This window comes from Cimex lectularius, unplaced genomic scaffold (assembly GCF_000648675.2).
Source record: "Cimex lectularius strain Harlan isolate CLEC.00 unplaced genomic scaffold, Clec_2.1 scaffold2, whole genome shotgun sequence".
NCBI lineage: Eukaryota > Metazoa > Arthropoda > Insecta > Hemiptera > Cimicidae > Cimex > Cimex lectularius.
Window position 1 is genome coordinate 2,881,340 of NW_019394219.1, and position 25,608 is coordinate 2,906,947.

The following is a 25,608-nucleotide window of genomic DNA, read 5'->3' on the forward strand; positions in this document are numbered from 1 at the left end:
AGCTGTCTCACCTGCCTTTTTCTTATCTTCCAGATCTATCGATCAGGGTCCAGATGACAAGTATTTTTTTGCCGAGACACTCCAGTTCATGGTATCTCTCGACAAACACCATTCTACATCTGACCCCATCATAATAAATATATTATTTCAAACAATCATTAGATTAAAATACTGAAAATATGCAGATATTTTTCTTGCTCTTCAATCACAGAAATATCTAGCTGTTTTTCTACAGCCTAACCAATTTATAAATATTGAAATATAGGGCTCAAAAGTAACAAAGTGACATCATCACTTTATAGTCTGATTGCTATTACTTATTAATTTTATAATTTTGCCATTTTCAGTGGCTGGCTTGTTTGTAAATGTTCTTCAGCTTAGAATAGAATTTTTAATATTTGATAGCATTTTAACCAAAAGATATCTAATCTTTTTCATTGAAAAGTCCATTAAATTAAATTTATTTAGTTTTACCTGTATATAAAACTATACTATTTTAAATAATATTTTTAATTAGGCAATACGTTTTTTATTTTAAACTTTGAACTGATATGAACACTGAAATGCTGAAAACAAAAATAATTTAAAAAGGTAATTTATAAATGGAAACAATTATAACACTACATTATTATTTGTTTAATTTCGTGGCTATCATTTATTACACATTAAATATAATTAAAAATGGAATGAAACATTTAAGTACTCAGAATATCACCTTTTTTTAACACAACATTTTTTTCATGAATAAAAACAATAATTTATGTTCTGAATGAAAACGTACGGGAAACAATGATTTGTTTTTACAGTAAATTCATTACATTTATAAGATTTGGTTATCCTCCTAAACAATACAATTTTTTTTTTTTAATTGATATTTTTAAAATTTTTCCAATGGAAGCGATGTAACACGCGCTTACTTTACAGTCTTGTCAAAACTACAGCGAAGACTAAAATGATTGCAGACATTGCCGAATGCACTGGTGCATCGCTCTTCGATGTACATGTCGCCAGATTTTGCTTGGCGAGTTTTTCACACACCTTGCCCTTGAGATTGTTCAACTCAGTGATTTTCTGAAAATTAAGAAAAAACTAAAATAAGGTTCAGTTGACGAGAAGCATACAATTTTGACAAATTTTTTTGATCGACAACATTCTTGTGTATAATTATTTTATTAGTTATCTGTTTATTTCTAATTATTATTTTAAATTTTTATGCATAGACAGCTGAGAAGAAAATGACACTAATTTTACTTCTCAACCATTTTTGCATAAAAATTAAATTTAATCCATTAGGTTTCGTGGTCTGATTACCAAATAAATTCTTTCAACTAATTAATCTTTAAGGAAGGTATTGAGATAAAGTCAGTGTCACGAGCGGGATTCGAGCCCACGACCTTTGGCTAAATACGCCACTGCTCTACCACTTGAGCTATCATGTCTTTGGTCCATTCGCACACCAACTTCCCATCTCAACCCACCATTTGAATTTTTCCTCCTTTTTTGCCATTTTTCAAATTCGCAATCTATTCGTTTTAGCCGAAGGTCGTGGGTTCGAATCCCGCTCTTGACACTGACTTTTTTACTCAACCAATACCTTCCTCAAAGATTAATTAATTGAAATTAAATTTAATATTATTAGCCATGTGTTATCCCTCTCGTTTTAACAAGAAAAATGATAAACACATAAGAAACTAAAATATTTCAACTTGACAAAAATTGTCATTTAAGTTTCCTTTTTTAGGGGTAGAAAAACTTGAAAAAGGTCGAGTTCATTAACAATAAAAAATTAACAAAACAATTGTGATTGATCAATAAAGTGACTTGTACTTTGTAATATATATGGAAAGTAAGTAATAATGTTTTTTTAAGTGTGTATAATACTTACAGTTCCATCGACACGGACTGTTGGAACTGATGTGAGAGGATTTTCAAACTTCATTGTCATATTTCCAAATTCCTCTAAGAACATTGATCCATCAGTAGAATTACTGCACTGCTCAAGGGTATTAACAACTTCATCTGTCAGACCTGCTTCTTTACCACACTATTAAAAAAAAAAGTAATAAATAAAATATTATACAAAAAGGTGTTATACAGAAAGTTGAGTTACATACTTTTTTGTTGACCTCTGTGAAATTGGTTGTGCCACTGGGAGAGTTTAACATGAAACAACTAACATAGGGTACAACTTTTGTAAGATCGCCTACTTTTTTAATAGCACAGGCATGGTATTTGTTTCCGAGACATTCACCGGCTCCGTGGTGGCACTCGAAAGTAAAATTCGGTGAGACTCCAGAAGTCTAAATTAAAATAAGGATTTAATTTAAATTAACATATCTTTAATCAAGGAAATTAGAATAGTGTAAAAAAATTAACCAACTTTTGATTTTCCATATGGTACCAAACTGACGTTGAGATAACTCTGGAGTTCAGTATTTTTCCACGTTGGAGCTAACTGTTCAGTCACAAATGTTTTGCTGTCAGGGCATAGAGACTCATAGAAAACTTCCACCATTACTTTCTGTAACAAAATAATACAAAAAATTATAACAACAAGCGTGAAGGAAAAGAAAATATTATTATTAAACTTTTAAGACAAGAGAAATTCATAGAATTTTGTATTGAATAAATTATTTAAATTTTTCTCTCACTAATGGTATAAAATGGTTATTTATGTTATCTAAAAGAGCTCAGACACTGGTAGAATAAAAAATATTAATGAGAAAAAAATGTGCACACCATCACTTCCAACATACAAGTACATTCACACAGTTATAATTTCCTATTTATGCAGCTTTGAACTAAAACTTACATTTGTAAAGGTCAATAATTATATATATGTATATATTATGCAGTTACTCGATCTCTAAGTAGATCGATAAAATTTATAAGTAAATAAAAAATAGTTTCAACACAGCTTTGATATTCCATGATAAGAAATAAAGAAAAACAAACTTTTATTTATATTTTTATAGTGGGTAGGTCAAGTTATAGCATAATGCTATAATGCAAACATACAGACATAATGATTTATCTTTAAAAAAAAAAGAGAGACATTAAAAAGTCAAAAAGTGTATGAATTGGAAATTAGAAAAAATTAATTATTGCATAATTTTTTTTTAAATATTTAGAATAGAACTATTAAAAGAAGAAAATTTTTAACTAGTTGAAGAAGGTACTTTAGAATATTATACTAAATCATAAATTGTTGGAAAAAATATTGATATATGCAAAATGATTAATTCCTAAACTTAAGTCTTTCAACCTTCTCCCATCTACCAACTTGGTTTTTTTGCTCTCAACAGACCACAACCTAGCAGGTGCTTCACATTGTAGACCAAATATCCACATCCTTTGAGCATAAAGAATATTTTATGGGGGGGCCTTCCTAGAAGATGACGTCTGTGTGCCATGAGGGTTTCGTATATAAACAAAAGCGCGTCCTTCCAAACACCTTATTCTTAATGCTTTGTGCCAAGGGTCAGACTACTCCGACTACTATCCTCAGCCCTGTGGGAACAGGTTTACCACAAAGCAGTCAGCAGTGTACTTAGACCAATCCTGTACCTCCTCAGGTATGAGGATGGATACCTCCTGTATCACCCCAGACATACCAACCCCTCTCCTTGCATACTTTGCAGGCAACACAGCCGTGCTTTCCTCTGATTCTGATCTTGCAGCTGCCGTGGAGGAGTTCCAGGAAATGTCCAACAAAAAGTCGAATGGAACAAACAAACCCTGGAGAAAAAATGAACAAAAGCAAATGTACCAATGTTACATTTATTTTCCGACCTACACATTCAAACAAAAGACAGGAACTGAACATTTGCTTTGGATTACTATACGGCTACTTGGATGCAGATCTATCATGCGGACAAAAAAACAAATTGATACCTCTACAAACACTACTAAAACTGATTTGTAAAACTCCACTTGGAACACGAGCTAAACTGTTGAATAGCATTATAATCTTGGCAATATTGGGACTGAATCAGACTTCAAAGGAATTCAAAATCATCTATTAAAAACTTAATTATGTTAATTTGTAGACACTTTTAAGATTTTTTGCCCTGATGATGGCCTTAAAATATGGTGAAAGCTTGGCAGTAACATTGAATTTGTTTGTTATCCACACCATACTGGAAACCTACCAATATCTAACAAATTCAGACTTTCCAATCCAAAGTCGTCAGAATCATAGTCAATCAACTTTGTCTCCAATACCACCTTCCTCAACGACCTCAAAATACCCCTATGTAAATAAATTAATCTCCACCAAATTTTTTAAGTTCTATCATAAACTCTTCACTCAGCCCAACCCATGTTTAACATAATCCATCCCTGTAATCCCATCAGACAACTAAAATTGAGATGGCCCCGGGACCTCCTCACCAAGGACTTAGCTCTTATTTGTAGTTGGGAGAACAACAATGGTTACTAACTAACCTCAAGACTTAGTGTGTTGTAAATATGTATGATAAAATCCAAAGAATTACAAAATGTACTAATACTAATAAATATTTTAACAAAAATGGAAGTTAAAAATATATAAAGTCGTTTTCTTATAAATTTTCAATAATTTTAGGGATGAAATTTTTTCTGCCACGTGAAGGATTGTAAATTAATTACACGTTATCTATCAATATACGTTCTCTACAGAAGGACAATTAAAGCATAATAAAACAATTTAGTTCCGCGTTGTATAACGAATTTATCGGTTAATAAAGAAGCGCAACACGTCCAACCAAGGGGACATCCGTTGAATTCTATTTGACGTCTTGAATTGTCAATTACTATTTTATTTCCTGCTGTTTCGATCTAAGATTTCTACATTCTCCAAGGTTTTGTCGCCCGCAACCTTCAGACAGAATAAATACATCAATATAAAATGGTTTAATGATCGATCAGTTTTCCACTATACTTAGTTGTTTGTCAAAACTTGCAGCACGGATGCTATTAACGTTACTTCGTAAACACCTGGCGGTGAGCGAAGACCGATAACTTTTGCGTGTTAACAGACGTTCAAGCATGTGAAGGTACTTCACGTTCATTTTTGCCAAATATCAAGAATTAAATCGAAACGGATCGACTTAAAAAAAATTCTGAAATTCATTCGTGGTCTGCTAGATGATGAACTTGTAAGTATTTCGCCATCTTAAGTTTGCTGATTTTAATGAATAAATTTATTAATAAATGGACACGATATAAAACACCCGCTGTAAGAGATATAAGCAGATTAAAGCGATAAGGCAATTTTCCCGCATGTTTGCAAATCGAGACAGTAAAAATTGCATTAATTAGTGAGGTGATTTGCTCACCAACCTGCTTATAACCCTGATCGACTGCTTAAGTTGGCGAAATGCCGGCATGCGTCTGGCCAAACGAACGAGAATGCACTGAATTAGATGATCGGAGACAGATTAATGATTTAATTATACATGACAGTTCTTGTCGTTGTAAAATTTCTTGTAAATTCCTAGTTCATAGATTGTAAGATTTATTGTTAAATGGGAAATATCTGGTTTATTTGTGTCAGTTTTTTTATATTTAAGATTTTTGTTAACTAATAAGACGTCTTGTTAACTTGTGAGATTTCTTTTTTACTATTGAGATGTCTAGGTAAGCTGGGAGATTTCTTGTTCGCTAGTGTTCATGATAGGTCGAGAGATTTCTTCTTAAATTATGAGATGTCTTATCTACTTGACATTTGTTAAATTCCGAAATTTCTTGTCGAATTGTGAGTTTTCTTGATAAATTGCGAGATTCCTGTTAAATTGTGAAATTCAGAGTTTACTTGTTATATTTGTTGCTATGTTGTAAGATTTATTGTTGACTTATTAGATTTATTGTCAACAATTTTGGATTTATTGTTGAGATGTGAGATAAAGTTCGGAATTTCTTGTTAAATTGAAATGATAGATGTCTTGATAAATTGTGAGATTTCTCATTGACTAGTAACATGTCTAGTTCGTTTATGAGATGTCCTGTCAACTAGTCAGATGTTTTGTTAATAAGAGAGATAAATTGATAGTTTTCTTGTCAAATGGTGACATTTCTTATTGATTAGTGATAAATAGTTCAGTTGTCAGAGGTTCTGTTAACTAGCAAGATGTTTTGCAAACTAGTGAGATTACTTTTTAGGTTGTGAGATGTCTTGTTAACTAATGAGATGCCTTGTTTACTGACGAGATGCTGTGTTAGGTAGTGAGATATCTTGTTATATAATGGGATTTCTGGCAAAGAAATGGTAAGATTTCTTCTTGACTAGTGTGATGTTTCGTTAGTTTGTGAGATGTTTTGTTATTTTGTGAGATTTCTTGCCAAATTGTAAGATTTCTTGTTAAATTTTGAGATTTCTTCTTGACTAGTGATATGTCTAGTTCGCTCGTGAAATGCCCTGTTAACTAGTGAGATAGTTTTTTAGATTCACTAATTTCGTGGTCCGCTTGAACTTTTTTCATCTCAACTAAAAACCTTAATTAATTGTAAAGTAATAATTTTTTAGGTTGTGAGATGCCTTGTTAGATTGTGAGATATCTTGTTATTTTGTGAGATTTCTTGTAAAGAAATGGTAAGATTTCTTCTTGACTAGTGTGATGTCTCATTAGTTTGTGAGATGTTTTGTTATCTTGTGAGATTTCTTGTTAAATTTTGAGATTTATTCTTGACTACTGATATTTCTAATTCGGTAGGGAAATACCCTGTTAACTAGTGACATAACATTTTAGGTTGTGAGATGCCTTGTTAGATTGTGGGATTTCTGGCAAAGAAATGGTAAGATTTCTTCTTGACAAGTGTGATGTTTCGTTAGTTTGTGAGATGTTTTGTTATCTTGTGAGATTTCTTGCCGAGTTGTAAGATTTCTTGTTAAATTTTGAGATTTCTTCTTGATTAGTGATATTTCTAGTTCTGTAGGGAAATACCCTGTTAACTAGTGAGATAACATTTTAGGTTGTGAGATGCCTTTTTAACTAGTGAGATTTCTTGTTAGATTGTGGGATTTCCGGCAAAGAAATGGTAAGATTTCTTCTTGACTAGTGTGATGTTTCGTTAGTTTGTGAGATATTTTGTTATCTTGTGCGATTTCTTGCCAAATTGTAAGATTTCTTGTTAAATTTTGAGATTTCTTCTTGACTAGTGATATTTCTAGTTCGGTAGGTAAATACCCTGTTAACTAGTGACATAACATTTTAGAATTAATTAAGGTTTTTAGTTGAGATGAAAAATAATTAATGGCACGAGCGGGATTCGAACCCACGACCTTCGGCTAGATACGCCGCAGCTCTACCACCTGAGCTATCGTGACCTCGATCCACTCGGACATCAACTTCCTATCTCAACCCACCTTATGAGTTTTCCCTCCTTTTTGCCATTTTTTTTTTCATCTCAACTAAAAACCTTAATTAATTGTAATGATTTAATTGGTCAAGCGGACCACGAAATTGGTGAATATAACATTTTAGGTTGTGAGATGCCTTTTTAACTAGTGAGATGCCTTGTTAGATTGTGAGATATCTTGTTATGTTGAGAGATTTCTTGTAAAGAAATGGTAAGTTTTCTTCTTGACTAGTGTGATGTCTCATTAGTTTGTGATATGTTTTGTTATCTTGTGATATTTCTTGCAAAATTGTAACATTTCTTGTTAAATTTGGAGTTTTTTTTTTCCGACTAGTTCGGTTGTAAGATTTCCTTTTAACTAGTGAATTGTTTTGTAGCCTAGTGAGATGACTTTTTTAGGTTGTAAGATGTCCTTTTAACTAGTGAAATGTTTTGTAGCCTAGCAAGATGACTTTTTGGGTTGCGAGATGCCTTGTTAACTAGTGAGATGCCATGTTATTTTGTGGGATTTCTTGTTAAATTTTTAAATATCTTGTTAACTAATGTTTTATCAACTAGTAAAAAAACTTATTGCCGTATGAGATGTTATGAGATTTCTTGCGAAATAGTATAGCTTGTTGTAAGTGATATTTCTACTCATAAACACCATTTAATGGATTATAACAACAGTTTATAAGAAGAACTAGCCTTTCCAATTTCCAATCTCTGAATCGGTATATTCCATCTTAAATATTTCTATTGTAAGATTTCTTTTTAGCTAGTGTGATGGATCGTTAGGTAAGAGGTCTTGTTGATTTATGAGAGTTCTTGAGAATCTGAAAGAAGTTAACTAGTGAGATATCTTGTTAGGTTTCTTGTTGACAAGTGAGCAGCATTATTAGGTTGTGAGATTTCTTGCTAACTAGTGAGATGTCTTGTTAAAAAGTAAGATTTCCTCCTGTTACGACCAGTTTCAACAATTTGCGAAATTTCACAATTTCTCTTGTGTGGTTTGGCTCGGGGAATGACAAGTGATCACCGACTTACTCTACTTACAGGTAATAGGATGCCAAACAGAAACCGAAACAGACCTGACCTATTCAATGATGTTCCGACTCTTTCATTTTCTGTCTACCCCAAACACGCCTGGACTTTTTTTAAAAAATTGTCTGGGAAGATTTCTAAATTCCGAGCGTATGAAATGAAACATAACGTAGAAATAAGTTATAGATTAGACCTAGAATTTTAGACTTACGTCGCGCTGCTTAGCAACAGACCCGAGTTGATGCAAATTGCAAACTCAGGGCAAATAGTTTAAAAGTATACTAAACCATTTTATTTGTTGGTTAAGGATTCATTATGATCTCTCGTAAGGTCATGAGTACGAAGTAGATCTCTTAAAGTTGTCATTATTTGATCATCTAGGTCATCTTCATAATTGAACTGTTTCAGCACGTGGTACTAGCCTGTTAAAAAAGACCTTGACCATGGAAAAATATTTAAATCGAATTATTTCCGATATTACGGTACTGAGTATTCTTGTTAGTTTGATATGTCAGACGCGTTACACCATCTTCAGTGGTGGATGTGTTTGATTGTTGTTTTCATGTACAAAATTTTTCGTAATAACCCTGTACACTTGGATGAACCAGATCAAGTACAGTTTAAACGATAAATACAATTCGGCTGTGAATTTTTACAAAAAGGTTTTTTTTAGTTAGTAATGTTTCTGATAAATGTACAAAAATTATAGTTAAATGGACATGTTATCGTGTCACCTTCATCCTGAAGTTATCTTGTATATGTCGTTTAAAAAGTGTGATTTCTGTATGCATTATCTAAAGGCCATGTCAGTTTTCATTGTTAGCTCTTAGCAAATATCCGCTAGTTGTTTCTTTGTATCGTTTGGCACCTGTCTAAGTATGACATTTGCAGTAAATTCTTTCTAAACAAACTTCTATCTTTAAAGTCGCAAATTTTCCTGTTCTTCTCGAAGGAAGAAGAAGGCGAGGTAACCAGCGTTTCAGGACATCTCTTGGCCAATTACAAAATGGAAAGTTAATCCGTAGCCTTTACGACTCCCTGAATCGTAAAAGACCAGGACAAGGCCTCCTTGTAAGAGGGGGTTGACCGGTTTCTTGGTCCCGCCGGCAACGATGCGAGGATTTCATAGGTTTTACTTAAAATGAGTCAAATCTCACCGGACCGAAGTCGATAACGTTAATGAACGTCAGTTAAAAATAAAAACGGCATTATAATCGATCCATTGTCCGTTAAGTCCCGTACACCTATTCTTCTACAAATATTTGCATCTGCCTCGACCTACATTCACCCGGGCCCGAGTGCAAACACCCTGGGGGAAAGAACACCGCCGTTATTCGTTCCAATTATGTCCTATCAATTATGCACGTTGGCGATGCTTACTTGCAAATGGCCAATGGATCCTTGCGCTGAAACAATTTACGCTGTATTACTAATTAAATTATCTGGCCTCGATGAAAATTGTTACCAGGGACTAGAGAAAGAGTGTGTTTTTTTAAATTAATTAATCGAACCTCTTGGTACATTTTTGAAAACTGCACCGCATTCCTCTACAAATTAAAATGTTCCATCAATTCAAGATTCATTCTAATTTCACTGTGCAGATGATTGAAAGTAATGGGAAATAACACAATACACCATCGTGCTCAGTGAATTTGTAGAATATTTCACTTGAAAGTTACAGATAATTATTCTTTGCTTAATTAGTGGAAAAGTTTTCCTAACAGATACAATAACAGGCGATAAAATGGTTTAACAAATAGAATAAAGAAAATCTGGCCCGATCATAAGTTTATACCAGCAATGTCCGATTCGCCAAAAACTTGTTAAAAATTGTGTACAGTTTATAAAAAGAACACTTACTAACGGCTGAAGGATGGTAAATATAGGACTTAGTAGTTAACAAGATATCTCCCAACCTAGCAAGTCATCTCACTAGTTAGCATGTCTCACTACCGAACTAGACATCTCTAGTCTAGAAGAAATCTCTCAATTTACCTCACTTGTTACCTAACACTTACGGAAGTTACCTAACAAGATATCTCAATAGTTAACAAGACAACTCACAACTTAACGAGAGATCTCAATAGTCAACAAAAAATCTTACAAATTCACAAGTATCTCACAACCTTACAAAACATCAATTTCAATTTACCTCATTTGTTAACATTAATTTCACTGATTATTTAAATCGTGTTGTGTGTTTCTCTCTCATACTCTTAACACGACACACAACAGTGACACATCTACACAGAAAACAGACACTTGGAGCCCTGAAGATGATCTCAGTAATGATCGAAACGTTGGCACGATAAAGTAAATGTTTTTATAAACCTACATCACACCAGATCGCATCTCACGATCTCTAAATAATCATTAATTAACGTCACTAAATTCTACACATTAATACATAAAATCTTACAATATCGCAAAAATTCTCACAACATAAATGGACATCTCACTAGTTAATAAGACATCTCAAGAATTAACAAGACACCTTACTAGTCAACAAGCAATCTTACAACCCAAAAAGACATCTCACCAGTTAAGAAGAATTCTTACAATTTTGCCAAGAATCTCACCATTCTAAAAGGCATCTCATTAGTCAACAGGAAATCTTACAACTTAACAAGATATCTCAATATTTAACAAAAAAAAATTTACAAATTCACAAGAAAATCTCATAATTTGACATGGCATCTCACAACCTAACAAGACATCTCATTAGTAAACAAGGCGTCTTACAACCTAAAAAGGCATCTCTTCAGTTACAAGACATCTCTCTAACTAATCAACAAGATATCTTCCAATTTTGAAAGAAATTTGACAACATTAAATATCAACTTAAGGTTTTACCAGTTATCGCACAAGTTAACGATTCACGACCAAACAAGCCATTTTACTAGATAAGAAGACATCTCTCTAGTCCACAAGACATCTTACAATTTCGAGAATTAACAAGACATCTGAAAACTTTACAAGACATCTTACAACTGAATTAGACATCTGGCTAGTCAATAAAAAATCTCTCAATTTGTTAAGATTAATCTCATTGATAGCCAATAAATCTAACAATTGGATATTTAATCTTTCAATTTAGTAATTTTTTTTTGGGGGGGGATACCAGGGACTGGAGGAGTTCCCTCCTAAGCACTGCAGCTGAGCTGTACAGCTTATTGTACTTTATCCCTGACACCATATTTTGGGGGGAGGGCTCGCAACACAAATGTGAACTTGAGCCCCCGATGAACCGGTGTTCTTCCATCGAAGAAACACATTTTTGAAGAGGGTTGGGACCAAATTCAGGGTCGCTAAGATCCGCTGAGGTCCCGCTACTTCCATTGATGAGTGACGTGTCAATTTCTTTCAATTGCGGCTACCGGTCCCCTTAGGCGTCAGAAAAAGTCCAGAGGCGACGGTGGGGATCGAACCCACGACCGCGGGATCTACTAGCCGAGAATCTGACGCCTTAACCACTCGGTTACCGCGGCCCCCAATAAATCTAAATCTATCTCTAAAATAATAAAACCATAAATCGACAAATTTAGCATAAATCTCACAACCCAACGACGCATCTTTCTAGTTAACAAGAAATCTCTGAATTTATCAAGAACTTACAAACAAACAAGAAATCTCACAGTGTAACAAAAATCTAGGAATTATGAAGAAATCTCAGAAATAAACAGCAAAATATTAAATTAATTAATTAACATTAATCTATTAATTCGTCTCCGAACATCTTAATTCTCATAGTTTGACCAGAAGCATTTCAAAATTTTGCCATCTTAAGCGGTCGATCAGGGTTTTTAACAGGTTGGAGCAAATCATCACATTCATTTAACGCAATTTTTTCCTGTTTCTTATCAAAATTTTGCTGAATTGGACATTAATCGCATAAACTGATGAACAGGCATGATTTTCACCGTTTAATGGAGTCAACAAGACGTTTTAAAATTATTATAATATTTTATTCTCCCTAGAGGATCCATTTATTAATTAGTCCAATCATCAGGTGTTAATGAATATTCATCCCTTCCCCGCAGTAAGTCGTAAAGAGAAAGTGAAATCTCCATCTGGATATAGCAACTTTTAGATCCTAATTCTCAGAGGGACAATGGGGAAAATAATGACCCGCATGTTCCCATTTGTTTTGCAGACTTTTCACTCACTGGAAGTACAGAGAATGAGTATATTATGCCAAAAAAGGTTTTTTGTATGAAATATCATAAACCCTTTGCTTTGTTCCTTGCGTTCTCTGTTTTGTCCTGGTGTGGATTCATCACTTATACGAAAGCTAAAGAGCATGTGCTTTTTCTAATTTTCTAATTCCATTAATTATACATAATTTCACGAGAAAATCATTTGTTTTAATAAGAACAAGCCTGAACAGTACACGGTTTTCCAGTCCTGAAACTGAAACTAGAATTTACAGAAATGAAAGGTATGAGAAAGTTTATGACAGTGTGCTTATAATGTTCGACAAATTTGAACTAAATCGATAAAGGAAGACAGGTCCGCAATGTTAGTTTACGTTTAAGAAGATTCAACTTTCATTTTAAGCAAAAATGTGCTTTTAAACGGATCTTTGCCAAGGTGAAGTAGGTCAGACACCTTCGGTCACGAAAGCTCGGTTTACTTTCCAATTGGCAGTTTCTCGAGGGGGCTTTAGAACTTATCCTCAGCCGGAAATCGTCTCGGCTCGGGGTGAAAGACTAACACGAAGCAGGCAGGCCGGAGACAAAAATAATTCGTCGAGGAAAAGTTGAAAAGTGTTTGTTATCGTTTCTGTTCTCTTACAGATCGTTAAGTGTATTTTTTATGGCCTGTTTTATCTTTTGTGAACGCACTAATCAAATATATTGTAAATTGTATGTGTGTTGTATAAACAACGATTGCATATGGCGAAAGGTTGACACCTCACAAACTAATAAAGGAAAAGCTATCTTATTTTTAAGCTTTTGTACATTATAGATCATGACCGCGCTAGAAGAAAGAAAATTAATTAAAAAAACAGGAAAATGTTGACGAGATGTAGAAAGACTAGTGAAAAGAAATACCGAAAATAGACGGTCTACTGATCAAATTCCATCAGCATTATTATTTAAGTGTGAAATTTCTTGTTAACTAGTGCTTATTTGGTTAGATCGTAAGATTGCTTGTTGACTAATTAAATATCTTTTGGAATTGTGAGATTTCTTGCAAAATTAAAAGAATTCTTGTTAACTGGTGAGATGTCTTTCAAAATTGTAACGTTTCTTGTTGACTAGTGAGATGTCTTGTTAGGTTGTGAGATTTCTTGTTAACTAGTGCGGCATCCATTTGATTGTAAGATTTCTTGTTGACTAATGAAATATCTTTTGGATTAAATTGTGAGATTTCCTGCAAAATTGAAAGAATTCTTGTTAANGTGTAATGTCTTATTAACTTGTGAGATGACTTGTTAGGCTGTGAGATGTCTTGTTAACTAGTGAAACGTCTTAATATGTTATGAGATTTCTTGTAAAATTGTTCCTATTCATTTTTCTTGATATTCTTTCTTCTTCTTCTCCATTATAACTTAGGAAGAAGTCCCTAAGTTTGAATTTAGTGACCCTGATCATACAAGAAGAATTGATGTCATCATGCGAATGACAGAAAAAAATAGCGAAAATAAACGGATGGTTGTCTATTAGCTTAAGAACTACATTTAATCATGAAGCAATCAATATAAGATAAGGGCGAGAATAGAAAGACCAGTATGATGAGGTTTATCCTAATTATCAAATCTTATAATACATTCTGTGAATCTGCCTTCTTTTAATTTTATTACTTTGCCTTTTCACGCCACATATAGTTGTCCGCCATTTCTCGACGTTTCTTTCTGCTCGTCTTATTTCGACATATCGCCACCTTCTTCCTGTTTGTCAATCGACTCTATCGACGAAAATTGCACAGGAGGCATTGTTCTTCCTCTATTCCAGAGTTTATTTCAGTCAAACAAAGATGTTCTAAGTTGTAAGCAAACATTTCCATTCTTTTGTTCACGCTGTTTCAAAAGAACGGTACTCCTTTTTTTAATTGTATTGTCAGGCTTTTCTAGTTGTGAAACACGTGTATAGTTTGGAACTTGTTTCTGCTTTTTTAAGTTGATTCATTACGCGTCTTGGGCGTGGTCATAGGAGTACTATCATTCCCAGCTGGGTTAATGTAATTGGAAGTTGCACAACCTTTTACTCGTAGTCTCTATCCGACTATTAAGTATTGTGTAAGCAAACTCCTCATATCTTTACCTCTGGTAAATGTTAAAAAAAAATGTAACAAGGACATTTTTGCATAAACAGGTGAACGACCCTCAAAGGATGATGATAAAACTAAATTATTTTGAATTTTCGAGAACTGTCCAAATTTTTAAAAAATCTCTGCCCATGGGACGAATAAGCTTGAGCCGACCTCTAGGCGATTTTACAGTACGAATCCAAAATCTACTATACCAGGCTGACAGAAACGAATGAACTTGAAAAGGGTTCCCTGACCTCTTGTTTTCGAACTGGGTCTAAAAGAAGCTCAATGTTCTGCTTGCGTGTCGACCTGTTTTTAAGGGGCAATGGTCGATTTATTGTTCGTATTGTACACGAACAGTTTTGTTTTTTAGTAAATGAGTCAGGAATAAGTACTATGTACTTGATAGGGGTCTGTCAATGCTCCTTTCAAAACAAAACTGATGATGTTTGGCAGGAAATGATGGACAACTGTTTAAAACTTAAGAGCAATGTCAACAATGATATATCTCTTTAATTCGTCATTTTACAGGTTTTGCTAAGTTAATCTTTGATTTGGAATATATGTTTTTCTTCTTTACAATCTAATATTCAAGTTTAAAGAATTTTTTTCAGATAGAGGAAAGTCTTTCTAAAGTTTAAAAGCTGACTAGGCTTCTTTGACCTCTGTTTCGGCACGCTGTCTATCCTACCGAAGTTTCATCGCAATTTTCCTCTTCTGATGACCCCGGTTGTAGGTTAGACCTGACCGTCGTGTCCCGAACACCAGTCTCCATTGAACTTTCCCTCTAATTTATCATACGCCTTATTTTCCATGGCCTGCATCCCAGAGGCACGTCTGCGAATTTGTGCAAAATTGGCCAGCGAATCGTTGAACGGTTATCAGCGGTCGGATCGGCACCTAATCAGCCCATATTCGCTGTTCGTATCGGCCATTTCGAGTGGATGTCTGCATATTTTATCCGCTCCTTTTTCCTGGCTCCAAGTGAAAGTCGATCGAGAGAGGGTCTACTTTCTGCTCTAGGAAGCAACCTTACTTAAAACCTGACAGACTTTTCGCTAATCTTGTACTATTTTACATATCAATGATTCTGAACTATCTTCCTTTCGACTCCAGGCTAATCGCACCAATTTCATCGCTCCTCATCAATCAAGAGAATCGATTTCATGCCCTGACCAAATGACTTAGATTAAATTAAATTTATACAACATTCCCAAAAGCTTAATGAACGTTGATATTTTAAATTAGAGGTTTGAATCTCGAGTAGCATTTGTTCACAGCGAATGATACTTTGCATGTCAAGCCCCCATTTTATACTGTTGTAAGACACCGGGAAAGGTTCGTGACCTCGAGGTCGCCATTTCGAGCCTGGTCTTCTCGTATTATCAAGCCGGACTTGATTCTTGCGAAAAGGTCCAATGGTCACGGCTTTCAAGGGCGAGGAGTCGGGGATGAAAGAAAATATTCCCTCTCGCAAAATTATTCGCTAACCACTGGATAATCCGCGGCTTGCCTTTTCATAAAATACACTAAACAAACCTAGAATTTACCTCTTTGTTGTGCGGGGATAGATTAAAGTAGATCGAAACTTGATAGACATGGAAAGAAAACATTTTTAACAAAAATACTTGACAGGTAGATTTAGGCATAAACAAACGGTAAATGTATAAATATATAGACAGACAAGATAAAACGCCGATTCGTGTCTGACCGAACAGCTCAGCGAGGATAGGCGGACCAAAATAATCCGTAACGACCAAATTACAGGTTCATTTCCTCGAGACCGCACAGAAATCTCACAAAATATGCCTAGAGGCAAAAAAAAAAAATCGCCACCCTTAATATTTTTGATTATCTTACAACAATATTTGGTCCGTTTTAAAGGATTGGAGATAAATAAAGCATAAAATCTTCCACTATTTACAACACACTATATCGTGACAAAATATAAGAACTTTAAAAGTTAATTGTCGGTGGAACTTTCCCCTTCAAAAAATGGTGTTGAAGGAACATAATTAATTAGTGAGATGTCTAGTCAAGGTGTGAGATAGCTTGTTAACTAATGTGATGACTTGTTAGGTTGTGAGATGTCTTGTTAACTACTGAGACGACTTAATATGTGTGAGATTTCTTGCAAAATTGTACGCATACCTTTCCTTGATGATTACCTCCACTTATAACTAAGGAGGAAGTCGCTTTAGGTTTAAATTTGGTGACCCTGATCAAACCGGATGAAGGAAGAATGAGAGATGTCAACATGCGATTGGCAGAAGAAATAGCGAAAATAAACGGATCGCTATGGTCGTCAATTAGCTTAAGAATTATTAAAAGAAGTTTAATTTAAAACGAAGACACAACGAAAAAAGGAATTGCGGCTCTACCGTGCTTCAACACATTTTTAACTGACACTTTCATCAATAAAATAACAAAAGCTCAGCTTTGAGAAGGGGAGAAGAAAAAAAAAATCCTGTACTATCCCTAGTACATTTTTACAATTGAACATGTATCATTTGTATCCGATGCTGCTTCACTTGATAGTATGTCTCTTTCCCATGGTGATAGGTCGGTGATGAGCGAGTGATGTGTAACGCTAGGAGAAGGCAAAAGCACATGAACCGGATGTCCAGACAGAATAGACACCGCCAGGAAGAGGAGCAGATCGCAGAACACATTTTATGTTTTTGTGATGTTCTATGTAGGTGCAGGTTCTTTCAACTGGGACAGGAAAAACCACAAGCAAGATCCTACGCTAGGAGCCGCTGGCAAGGTTGATTAACAACCTGAAGCTGGCCAGTGAGTTATAAAACCCAGGGGTGTGTTATAAAGCACAATAGATCTACTCAGGTCGAGGTGCAGAAGGCCTTGAGGCCCCCTCTTTTATCCCTATCCCTTATACTTTTCTTTTTGGATTTGTCTCCACTGCCTTACTAAATCCCCTTTCTCTCTTTATCTCTCTATCTCTCCCTATCTATCTCTATACACCACAGGAATGAGGCTACGAAGAGATTCATAGAAGGGCCATCCGCAAAACTTACAAAGGAATTACTGGAAGGCAACCGCAGCCGAACCAGAATTCTGGTTGGACTCCTGACAGGGCACTGCCACTTAGAAAAGCACATGCACCGGATAGGAGTACAGACAGAAGAAACATTGGGCAGATAATGCCAGGAGGAGGAGGAGACTTCAGAACACATTTTATGTTTCTGTGAAGGTCTACGTTGGTGCAGGTTCTTGCAACTAGGACATGAAAAGCCACAAGCACGATCCTACAGTTGGCAAGGCAAAATTGTTTAAACAACCTGAAGTTGGCCAGTGAGTTATAAAAAACAGGAGAGCACAATAGATCTACTCGGGTCGAGGTGGAGGCCTTGTGGCCGCCTCTTTTATTCATATTCACTATGCCTAGGAGAATGTGAAGACGGCGAGTTCATGGAGTTAAGTACCTTTCTGTAATTTATTAATCAATATGTTTTAGTTCACGTATGTAAGTTTTAGGTTAAATTTGAAACAATGAATCTCGCCATATTGCTTTTTTGTTATTTTACAAACTTTTTCCTTATTAGATTTTTTAACATACCTAATTGTTTATTCATTTTTTTAAAGGAATAATTAGTATTTTGATACATGATTTTAAGAGTTTACTTATAATTCAATAATTACAAAAAAAATAAAGGTTTCTGCGATAAGGTATATCAGTTTTTATTTACATTTGACGGATTGCAATTTTAATCCCCAACAAGTCCGGTCTGTCTAATGTTCAATTCCAAGTTGGAGTTACGTGTTTTGAACCATTATTAAATAATTGTATTATGATTACGCAAGAATATATAAATAAAATAAATTTGATATAATGCATATATTTAATGTATTTTGTTTATAGTTATTTATATCGCAATATATTCCTTACTTTTTTTAATTCACTTTGATTTGGATTTAAGATGCGATGTGTGATTTTGAGGTTGTCGATTACTTGAATTAAGTAGGAAACTTTGTTAAATAAATCAAGTACTTTAAAAAGGCACAATAAATTTTATACAGAGAGAAATCTGAATGTTTTTGTCTTTATTGAATAAATATTATATATATTTGTAGAAGACGTTACCAATATTTTTGGACAGAAAAGGTTTGTATGATTTTTATAAGATTTCATTCTAATTTGGTTTATTTTTACGAAATTAATAAATTTGTTTTAAAAGTTCATCCACTTCCGTTTACTTTAATTGTTCCACATTATTTTGTATGTTTAGTTTTGTGAGTCGGTAGATCGTCCTGTTGAAAAATGTGAATTTTTTTAGAATTCTTATCACAATTTTAGCGGTTGTGTTCCGGGGAATGGCAAATAAAAATTTGCTAAAGGCATCGACTGCGACGAGAATAAATATATTCACTTGGTTTGAAGTCGAATGAAATCCAGGTAAATTTTCTCCATTAAGTTGGAGACATTTTAAGTATCTTTGGATATGGGTTGTTTGACCCATGTTGACGTCCGTGTGCATAATAATGCATAAACTTCTAATTTTGGAAATAGACTTTTGGAAACCCAAGTATGTGCCATTATGAAAGTAATGATAGATAGGATTTTTCAGTGTATCAGGTATGACCACTCTTTTATTTTAGGGCGTATATCAACCCCTTTATCTCTTTATAATTGATGTCTTTATCTTGAGTTTATTCGTGATAAACGGATCTTTTTTTTTTTAATTTACCAAATTCACTAAATTCAGGGCATTCGACTACTCCTGTTACAAACTGTGACAGTAGATTCTACATTCAAAAAGGAACCGAAAAGTCCTAATTGACTACGGTCCGAATCTCAACAGTTTAGGAGTTATTTAATTTTTTCTGATTTTTTACAATTTCACGACCTTATTCCAAAGAAACAATGATAACTCCAACACTAAAAGGTTTTGGGCAAATCCGTTGATACCATTGAAAACTACGTTAAATTTCCAATAAGATGTGATCAATACTAAACTTATAAACCTTCGTGGAATAAGCGTTTTAGTAGCGAGAACTTTGAAAAATATATTTTTTTTAAGTTGAAAAACTTACTATGGCGTTTCTAAACTACTATTTCCAAACCTAGAGAATAGCAAATTTCAGAAAAAGTACTCCGTTTAATATCCTTTTTAGTTGTGTAATTGCTTTCTTAATTACTTTTTTCAAAGGTGAAGAAATTGATGAAGGAAAGGAAAAAAACCTTGGTTTAAGGATTGGTAAGGTGGATTGTTAACCTAGTTTCCAATGGTATCAACAGATTTGTCCAAAACCTTTCAGTTTTGGAGTTATCAGTGTTTATTTGAAGCAAGGTCGTGAAATGTTACAAAATCAGAAAAAGAGAAATAACTCCGAAACTGCTGAGATTCGGACCATAGTTAATTGAGGGTTTTTTGGTTCTATTTTAAACGTAGAATCTACGAACAAAGTTTGTAACACGAGTAGCCGAACACCCTATATAAGTGGTATATTTTGTAAAGGTGGCGTAAATCAAGGAAGTTGTGATTCAATTTTATAATCAATTTCATAGTCAGAGTCTTTATCGTCTTGGGAGTCGTGTTGGACATTCCCAAATTCTTGGCATGTAATCCGCAACATTATTATTTGTACCGTTTCACAGGCTTGGCATCAAATTTTTAAAAAAATCAAGTTTTATTGCAAGGTTACTTATTATTTTCAACCTGTCCTCTGTTGCATCCAAGTCGATAGTCCAGTCCTCAAATTTCTAGTGACCAAACGTTGGAAGATGGAAGATGTCAAGCGTATGTGGCCAGGGTGCTTAACATTCAACTGTCCGAGGGTCTTCCATCAGTTCTAAGCTACTGGAGGTTACTCAAGAAGGCATGGATCTGGTCGCCATCGGGTCACATCTGACAGAGTTGGTCGTTTTATTGTTTCGAATGTACGCTGTAATCGAATTCTACCGCTGCTCAGATCAAGCAACGACTTCAACAAGTTAGTTAATCTCAGTTTAGCTTAGGCTTTACTTATTTAGGTCTACCACTAGTCCCAGAACTTCTGACAAAGCACAGAACAGTTTGTTTAAGTTTCGGGAGAAATCACATAAATTGATCTGAACAAAATTGGACTAAACTTTTTCCGATGAGTCAAGTTGTTTGAGGTCTTCTGACGGCCAAGAGAGGATATGGTGAAGAACAGAAGAACGACATATCTATAGGCACTATTTTCACCAGAGAAGCTATGTAGGTGGTGGTGTTATGGTTTGGACAGAAATTTCTATGGAAGACCGCACAGAAGAAAGACAAAGGGTGAAAGGGATAAAAAAGAAAGTGAGAGAGAGAGAGAGAGAGAGAGAGAGAGAGAGAGAGAGAGAGAATTCTATATATGTATTGGAATATTGATGCGCATAGTTAGAAAGAAATAATCTAGGAATAAACTAATATTAACTTTAACCAGAGCCCAGCCCCATGCGAAAAGACTGGTTTGAAAACCATCATATATACTAAGTCCCTCCAGAGCGTAAAATTGAGAGAAAGCCTAATTTCAATTAAGTCTGCGGTCACAAAATAAATCCTAACATATATTAAGTCAGTATAACTGGTACATAATCGTCGAAATAGTAGTAAATAAATTTTTCCGATTTTCATCTTTGGGAAAAAGGGAAAGGAGGTCGCCGAGCCGGCCCAACCACGTGCGAAAGCCAGCCGAGAAGCGCATAATGGAAATGATGCAATGCCTTGACGGAAGAAAATCTGGGTAATCTGCTGGCCCTGACGTTTAAGATGTAAAAAAATTTAATATCAAAAAATCTATCGGATTTTGTGTTAGAATAAATCCCATAAGTGTTTTGGAAATCAAAAGCTATAAATTGGGGTACGTGGTCCTTTTGACGTCTGGGAAATAGGCCGAATGAGAAGTCGGTCGTACCAATCACCAAATATTTTCTTCTAAGACAATTAAATCGATTTCGTCAAATTATACAGGGAAAATATCTGACAAATCCAGAACCACCTATGAATCTTGGATTAAATGGCAATGCTTCTTGTGCCTTTTCAAAGACCATGGAAAGGTCTTTTTTTTCTTTATTTTAAGAGATTGACTCCCAGCGGTTTAGTCAAATTAAACCTTTCTTTCGAATCAAATATGTACATGGTAACGGTTTCATATCGTTTACAAATACAACCTGATTAGTCTCACTCATCGAAACATGGGAACTATTAGGGCATCGGTCCTCGATTCGGAACCCTCTTCGACGTAATGAATCACCCACTGCCTCAACTCATGAAAGGATAGCAACGATATTCATGATTTACGATCCAAATGAAACGCAATTATGCAAAAAAGGACGATGTTCCCTCCGAAAACGTGAGAAAGGCTGGCCCAAACAAGCAATAGCCTTTTGTAAGGAAATGGAGAAACATGAAACAAAATTATCCCATTGAATTAAAACTTTACAAAAAATATAAACCTGTGTTTATATACACATAAATTAGCAAAACGTACCACTAAACGAAAACTAGGATAAATGTTAAACAGCAGTATCAATCCTATACAAAATAATTCTTTAATAATTATCATAAATGCCAGTAGACCTTTTAATTTTAACTCCATAAATTCTAAAAGAAATAAGTTATTAATAAAAACTTTGCAGTCTAAAATGGAGATTTTTATATAAAGATAAAAAATAAAGAGCTTCTTAGCTTTCTTAACTCCAAGAAATGTTTTCTATCCGTCGACTAATTTAGCAATTAGTATGTTCGTAATTCGCAAACGTCCTTTCGAAAACAAACAGGTTTCAACATTTAAATACTGCACACTTTCACAAATAGAACACCCAGATTAAAATTAAAAAACCGATAAAGAAGGCTCAATTGATTTCTTTAATAAAAACTAAAACCAAGTAGTGGTATGTGTTAAAGAATCAACTTTCCCAGTAATCCAAACAATTGAATATTTGATTCTACGATGTTTTCATTATTTAAGAAAATGGTAGAAAACTACTCGAGAATAGTAAATGAGGAGAACCGCTATGAAATAAACATTTTTCAAGTTAGAGAATAAAATATTTAAGTTCTTTACCAATCGGGTCGACTACCTTTCGTGTAAAAATAAGAGTTTAGAGTTTATGACAAATCAATAATATAAGTAAGTTCGATGACTCGTCAAAGAAATGAAATCTTTAGTAGTGTCACAGAATCAATTTCATAAAATGAATACAGAACAGAACATGACGAGAATCAGTATGTGAAAAAAATTGAATAAGATAAAAAAGAAGATTGATTCAAAAATCTTCCATGTTTAAACAATTTGATATAAACTGTCGTTCAAATATGCTTTTTTTATGGCTCTTCGATGATGTAAGCATGCTCGATGACTGATCAATGAAAAAAAAATGTCGGAAGTGTCACAATTCACCAAATGAAGCTAGTTCAGAACATGGCGATATCCATAAAATAAAAAAATGTATCAACATAGAAAAAAATCGTTTTTTTTTAATCCTAATTTATTCAACAATTTTTTCCAATATAATTTTATACTATTTAATAAAAACAGCTGTTCAGACAGCTTTCGTTTTTTTTCATGACTCTTCAATAATATGTGCAAGCTATATTCAATAATATGAAAATTCAATAAACGTCATCGAGCATCCTTATAACACTGAAGAGCCATAAAAATATATCAAATTGGTTAAACATGCTAGAAGATTTTTGAATCAATCTTTTTTTTTATCTTATTAAATTTTTTCACATACTGTTTCTCGCCGTGTTCTGTTCTTGATTCATTTTATGAAATTGATTCTGTGACACAACCAAAGATTTCATTTCGATGACGAGTCGTAAAATACAGGCTAATAATATGAAAATAGAAGAGTTTTTATTTTACCGTAATTTATTCAACAACCTTCCAACATAAATTTAGACTATGTTATAAAAACAAATGTTAAAACACGACTGTATTTTATGGCCCGTCGGTACTATAAGTTAGATGACTCGTCAACCAAATAAAATCGTTGGTGACATATAATCAATTTCACAAAATCAATCTACTTCAGAACATGACAAGAACAAGAATGTAAAAAAATAATAAAGGCAGGGAAAAAAATTGGAGAACAAACACAATCAACAAACCCATTTAAAAAGTCAGTATTTGGACGCGAAAATTGTCCTATTTTTCTTATATTCTATGACTATATTTTTATTATACATCAATACAAATAAGTCAGATGATTTGCAAACCAAATAAAATTGTGAGGAGAGGCAAAAAATCAAACAATTTCTCCAAATGAATCTGGTTTAGAACAAATCATCAATAATGAAAAAAGGGACAATAACTGAAGTATAGTTTTTTTAATTTATATATTTAACCATATTTACAACAATGATGAAAAGGTATTGGATCGACCCACGGCATAAAGATGATGTATATGAAGATCATAAAGAGTCATAGAGTATAAATGAGAATTGTCTATTATGTGTGGTGAATAGTGACCGTTAGTCGATAATTATTCAGAAATCGTGAAATGCGATCTGGTGTGATGTAGGTTTCAGAAAAACATTTTCTCTATCGTGCCCACGTTTCGACCTTTATTGAGATCATCTTCAGGGCCTGGGATTTACAAACATTGTTTAAATTTAACAAAAACATGTAGGATGTGGAAAATTATTATTAAAAATGGAATTTATACAATGCAAAATATATTTTTTATATTCAATTTTTATTTCTACGTAGTATTTCTACTCACTCAAAGTGTTTGTCTTCTGTGTAATTGTGCCATTCTTGTGATTAAATAATGTTTGTAATGTAATGCCAGTCCCTGAAGATGATCTCAATAAAGATCGAAACGTCGCACGATAAAGAAAATGTTTTTTCGAAACCTACATCACACCAGACCGCATCTCACGATTTCTGAATAATTATTGTCTATTATTTTGATCCCCTTCAAATCATATTTCGAACAGATTTATAAAATTTGTTCAAAATAAGCCTTTAAAAAATCTAGATTTTAAACCAATATTGTATTTATTTCCTTAAGTGTATGAATTTTAAGACTTTTCGCTTTTTGACTTTATTCTGTAAATGATATTTTGTTCAAGCGTCAAAAACATATTGTTTTTTAAATGCTTGTACGTATTTTTGCCAACAAATGCTCATATCTTTCCCAAATGGAGGCAATCTTTGGATTAGAGTATGTAATAGGCGTTGTATTCATTCGTGATTATATTTTATGGCTGATCAATAATAAAATCGCTAGATGTGTCACTGGACCAAATGAATCAAATTCAGAATTACAATGTCCAGACATTAACAAAAATGATTATTTCATTCCTTAGTCAACTGTCAGCCTACATCCAAAAAATATAAAATTAACGTGATATTCATAAATTGTTTCATTGGCCAAACAACTTCGAATTAGACTCGAAAAGTCGAGGAGAAACAACAACGTCATGAAATGAACATCTAAAATAAAATCTAACATCTGAAATATTAAAAATAAAAAACTTATCTCTTAACTAATATCTAGGGGATATTTTGAAATTATTCTTCTCGCCATGTTTTGTATTCATTTGGTGAAATTGAATTTGAGACACTACCAACTATTTTCTTTCATTGACGAGCCTTCGGTTATGCTTTTATTATTGAAGAGTCATAAAACATAGTCATCGTTGAACAGCTGGTTTTATCAAATTGTCTAAAATTATTGGAAAATAGTTGAATCAATTAGAGCTGAAAAACTCTTCTAGATTGATCCAGTTTTTTTCCCATTGTGGTTTTCGCCATGTTCTCAACATTTGGTGAAATTGATTCTGTGGCACTAACAACGATTTTATTTCGTTGACGAGTCATTGTATTAACGACATTATTGAAGTCATAAAGTACACTCATGATTGAACGACTGCATTGATCAAATAGTCTAAAATTTTGTTGGAAGATTGCTGATACAATTCGGGAAGAGAAAACTCTTCTTGATCCATTTTTTCACTTAATGGATCTCGCCATGTTCTCGATTGAATTCATTTTGGTGAAATTCATAAA

At 33.9% G+C, this 25,608-nt stretch overlaps 1 protein-coding gene across 1 annotated transcript in view; it reads right to left on the bottom strand.

Moving 5' to 3' along the window:
• Window positions 1-615: 615 nt before the first annotated feature.
• The window catches only part of LOC106663476 (GILT-like protein 1), a 28,180-nt gene continuing 3,187 nt past the window's right edge, over window positions 616-25,608 (bottom strand). Inside the window, exons 2-5 of the mRNA XM_014388335.2 lie at window positions 2,381-2,521; window positions 2,115-2,300; window positions 1,886-2,044; window positions 616-1,071 (exon numbers count right to left, since the gene is read on the bottom strand). Of these exons, the coding sequence (XP_014243821.1) occupies window positions 919-1,071; window positions 1,886-2,044; window positions 2,115-2,300; window positions 2,381-2,521 (639 nt within the window). The 3' untranslated portion in view covers window positions 616-918. The remainder of the gene's footprint in view (window positions 1,072-1,885; window positions 2,045-2,114; window positions 2,301-2,380; window positions 2,522-25,608) is intronic.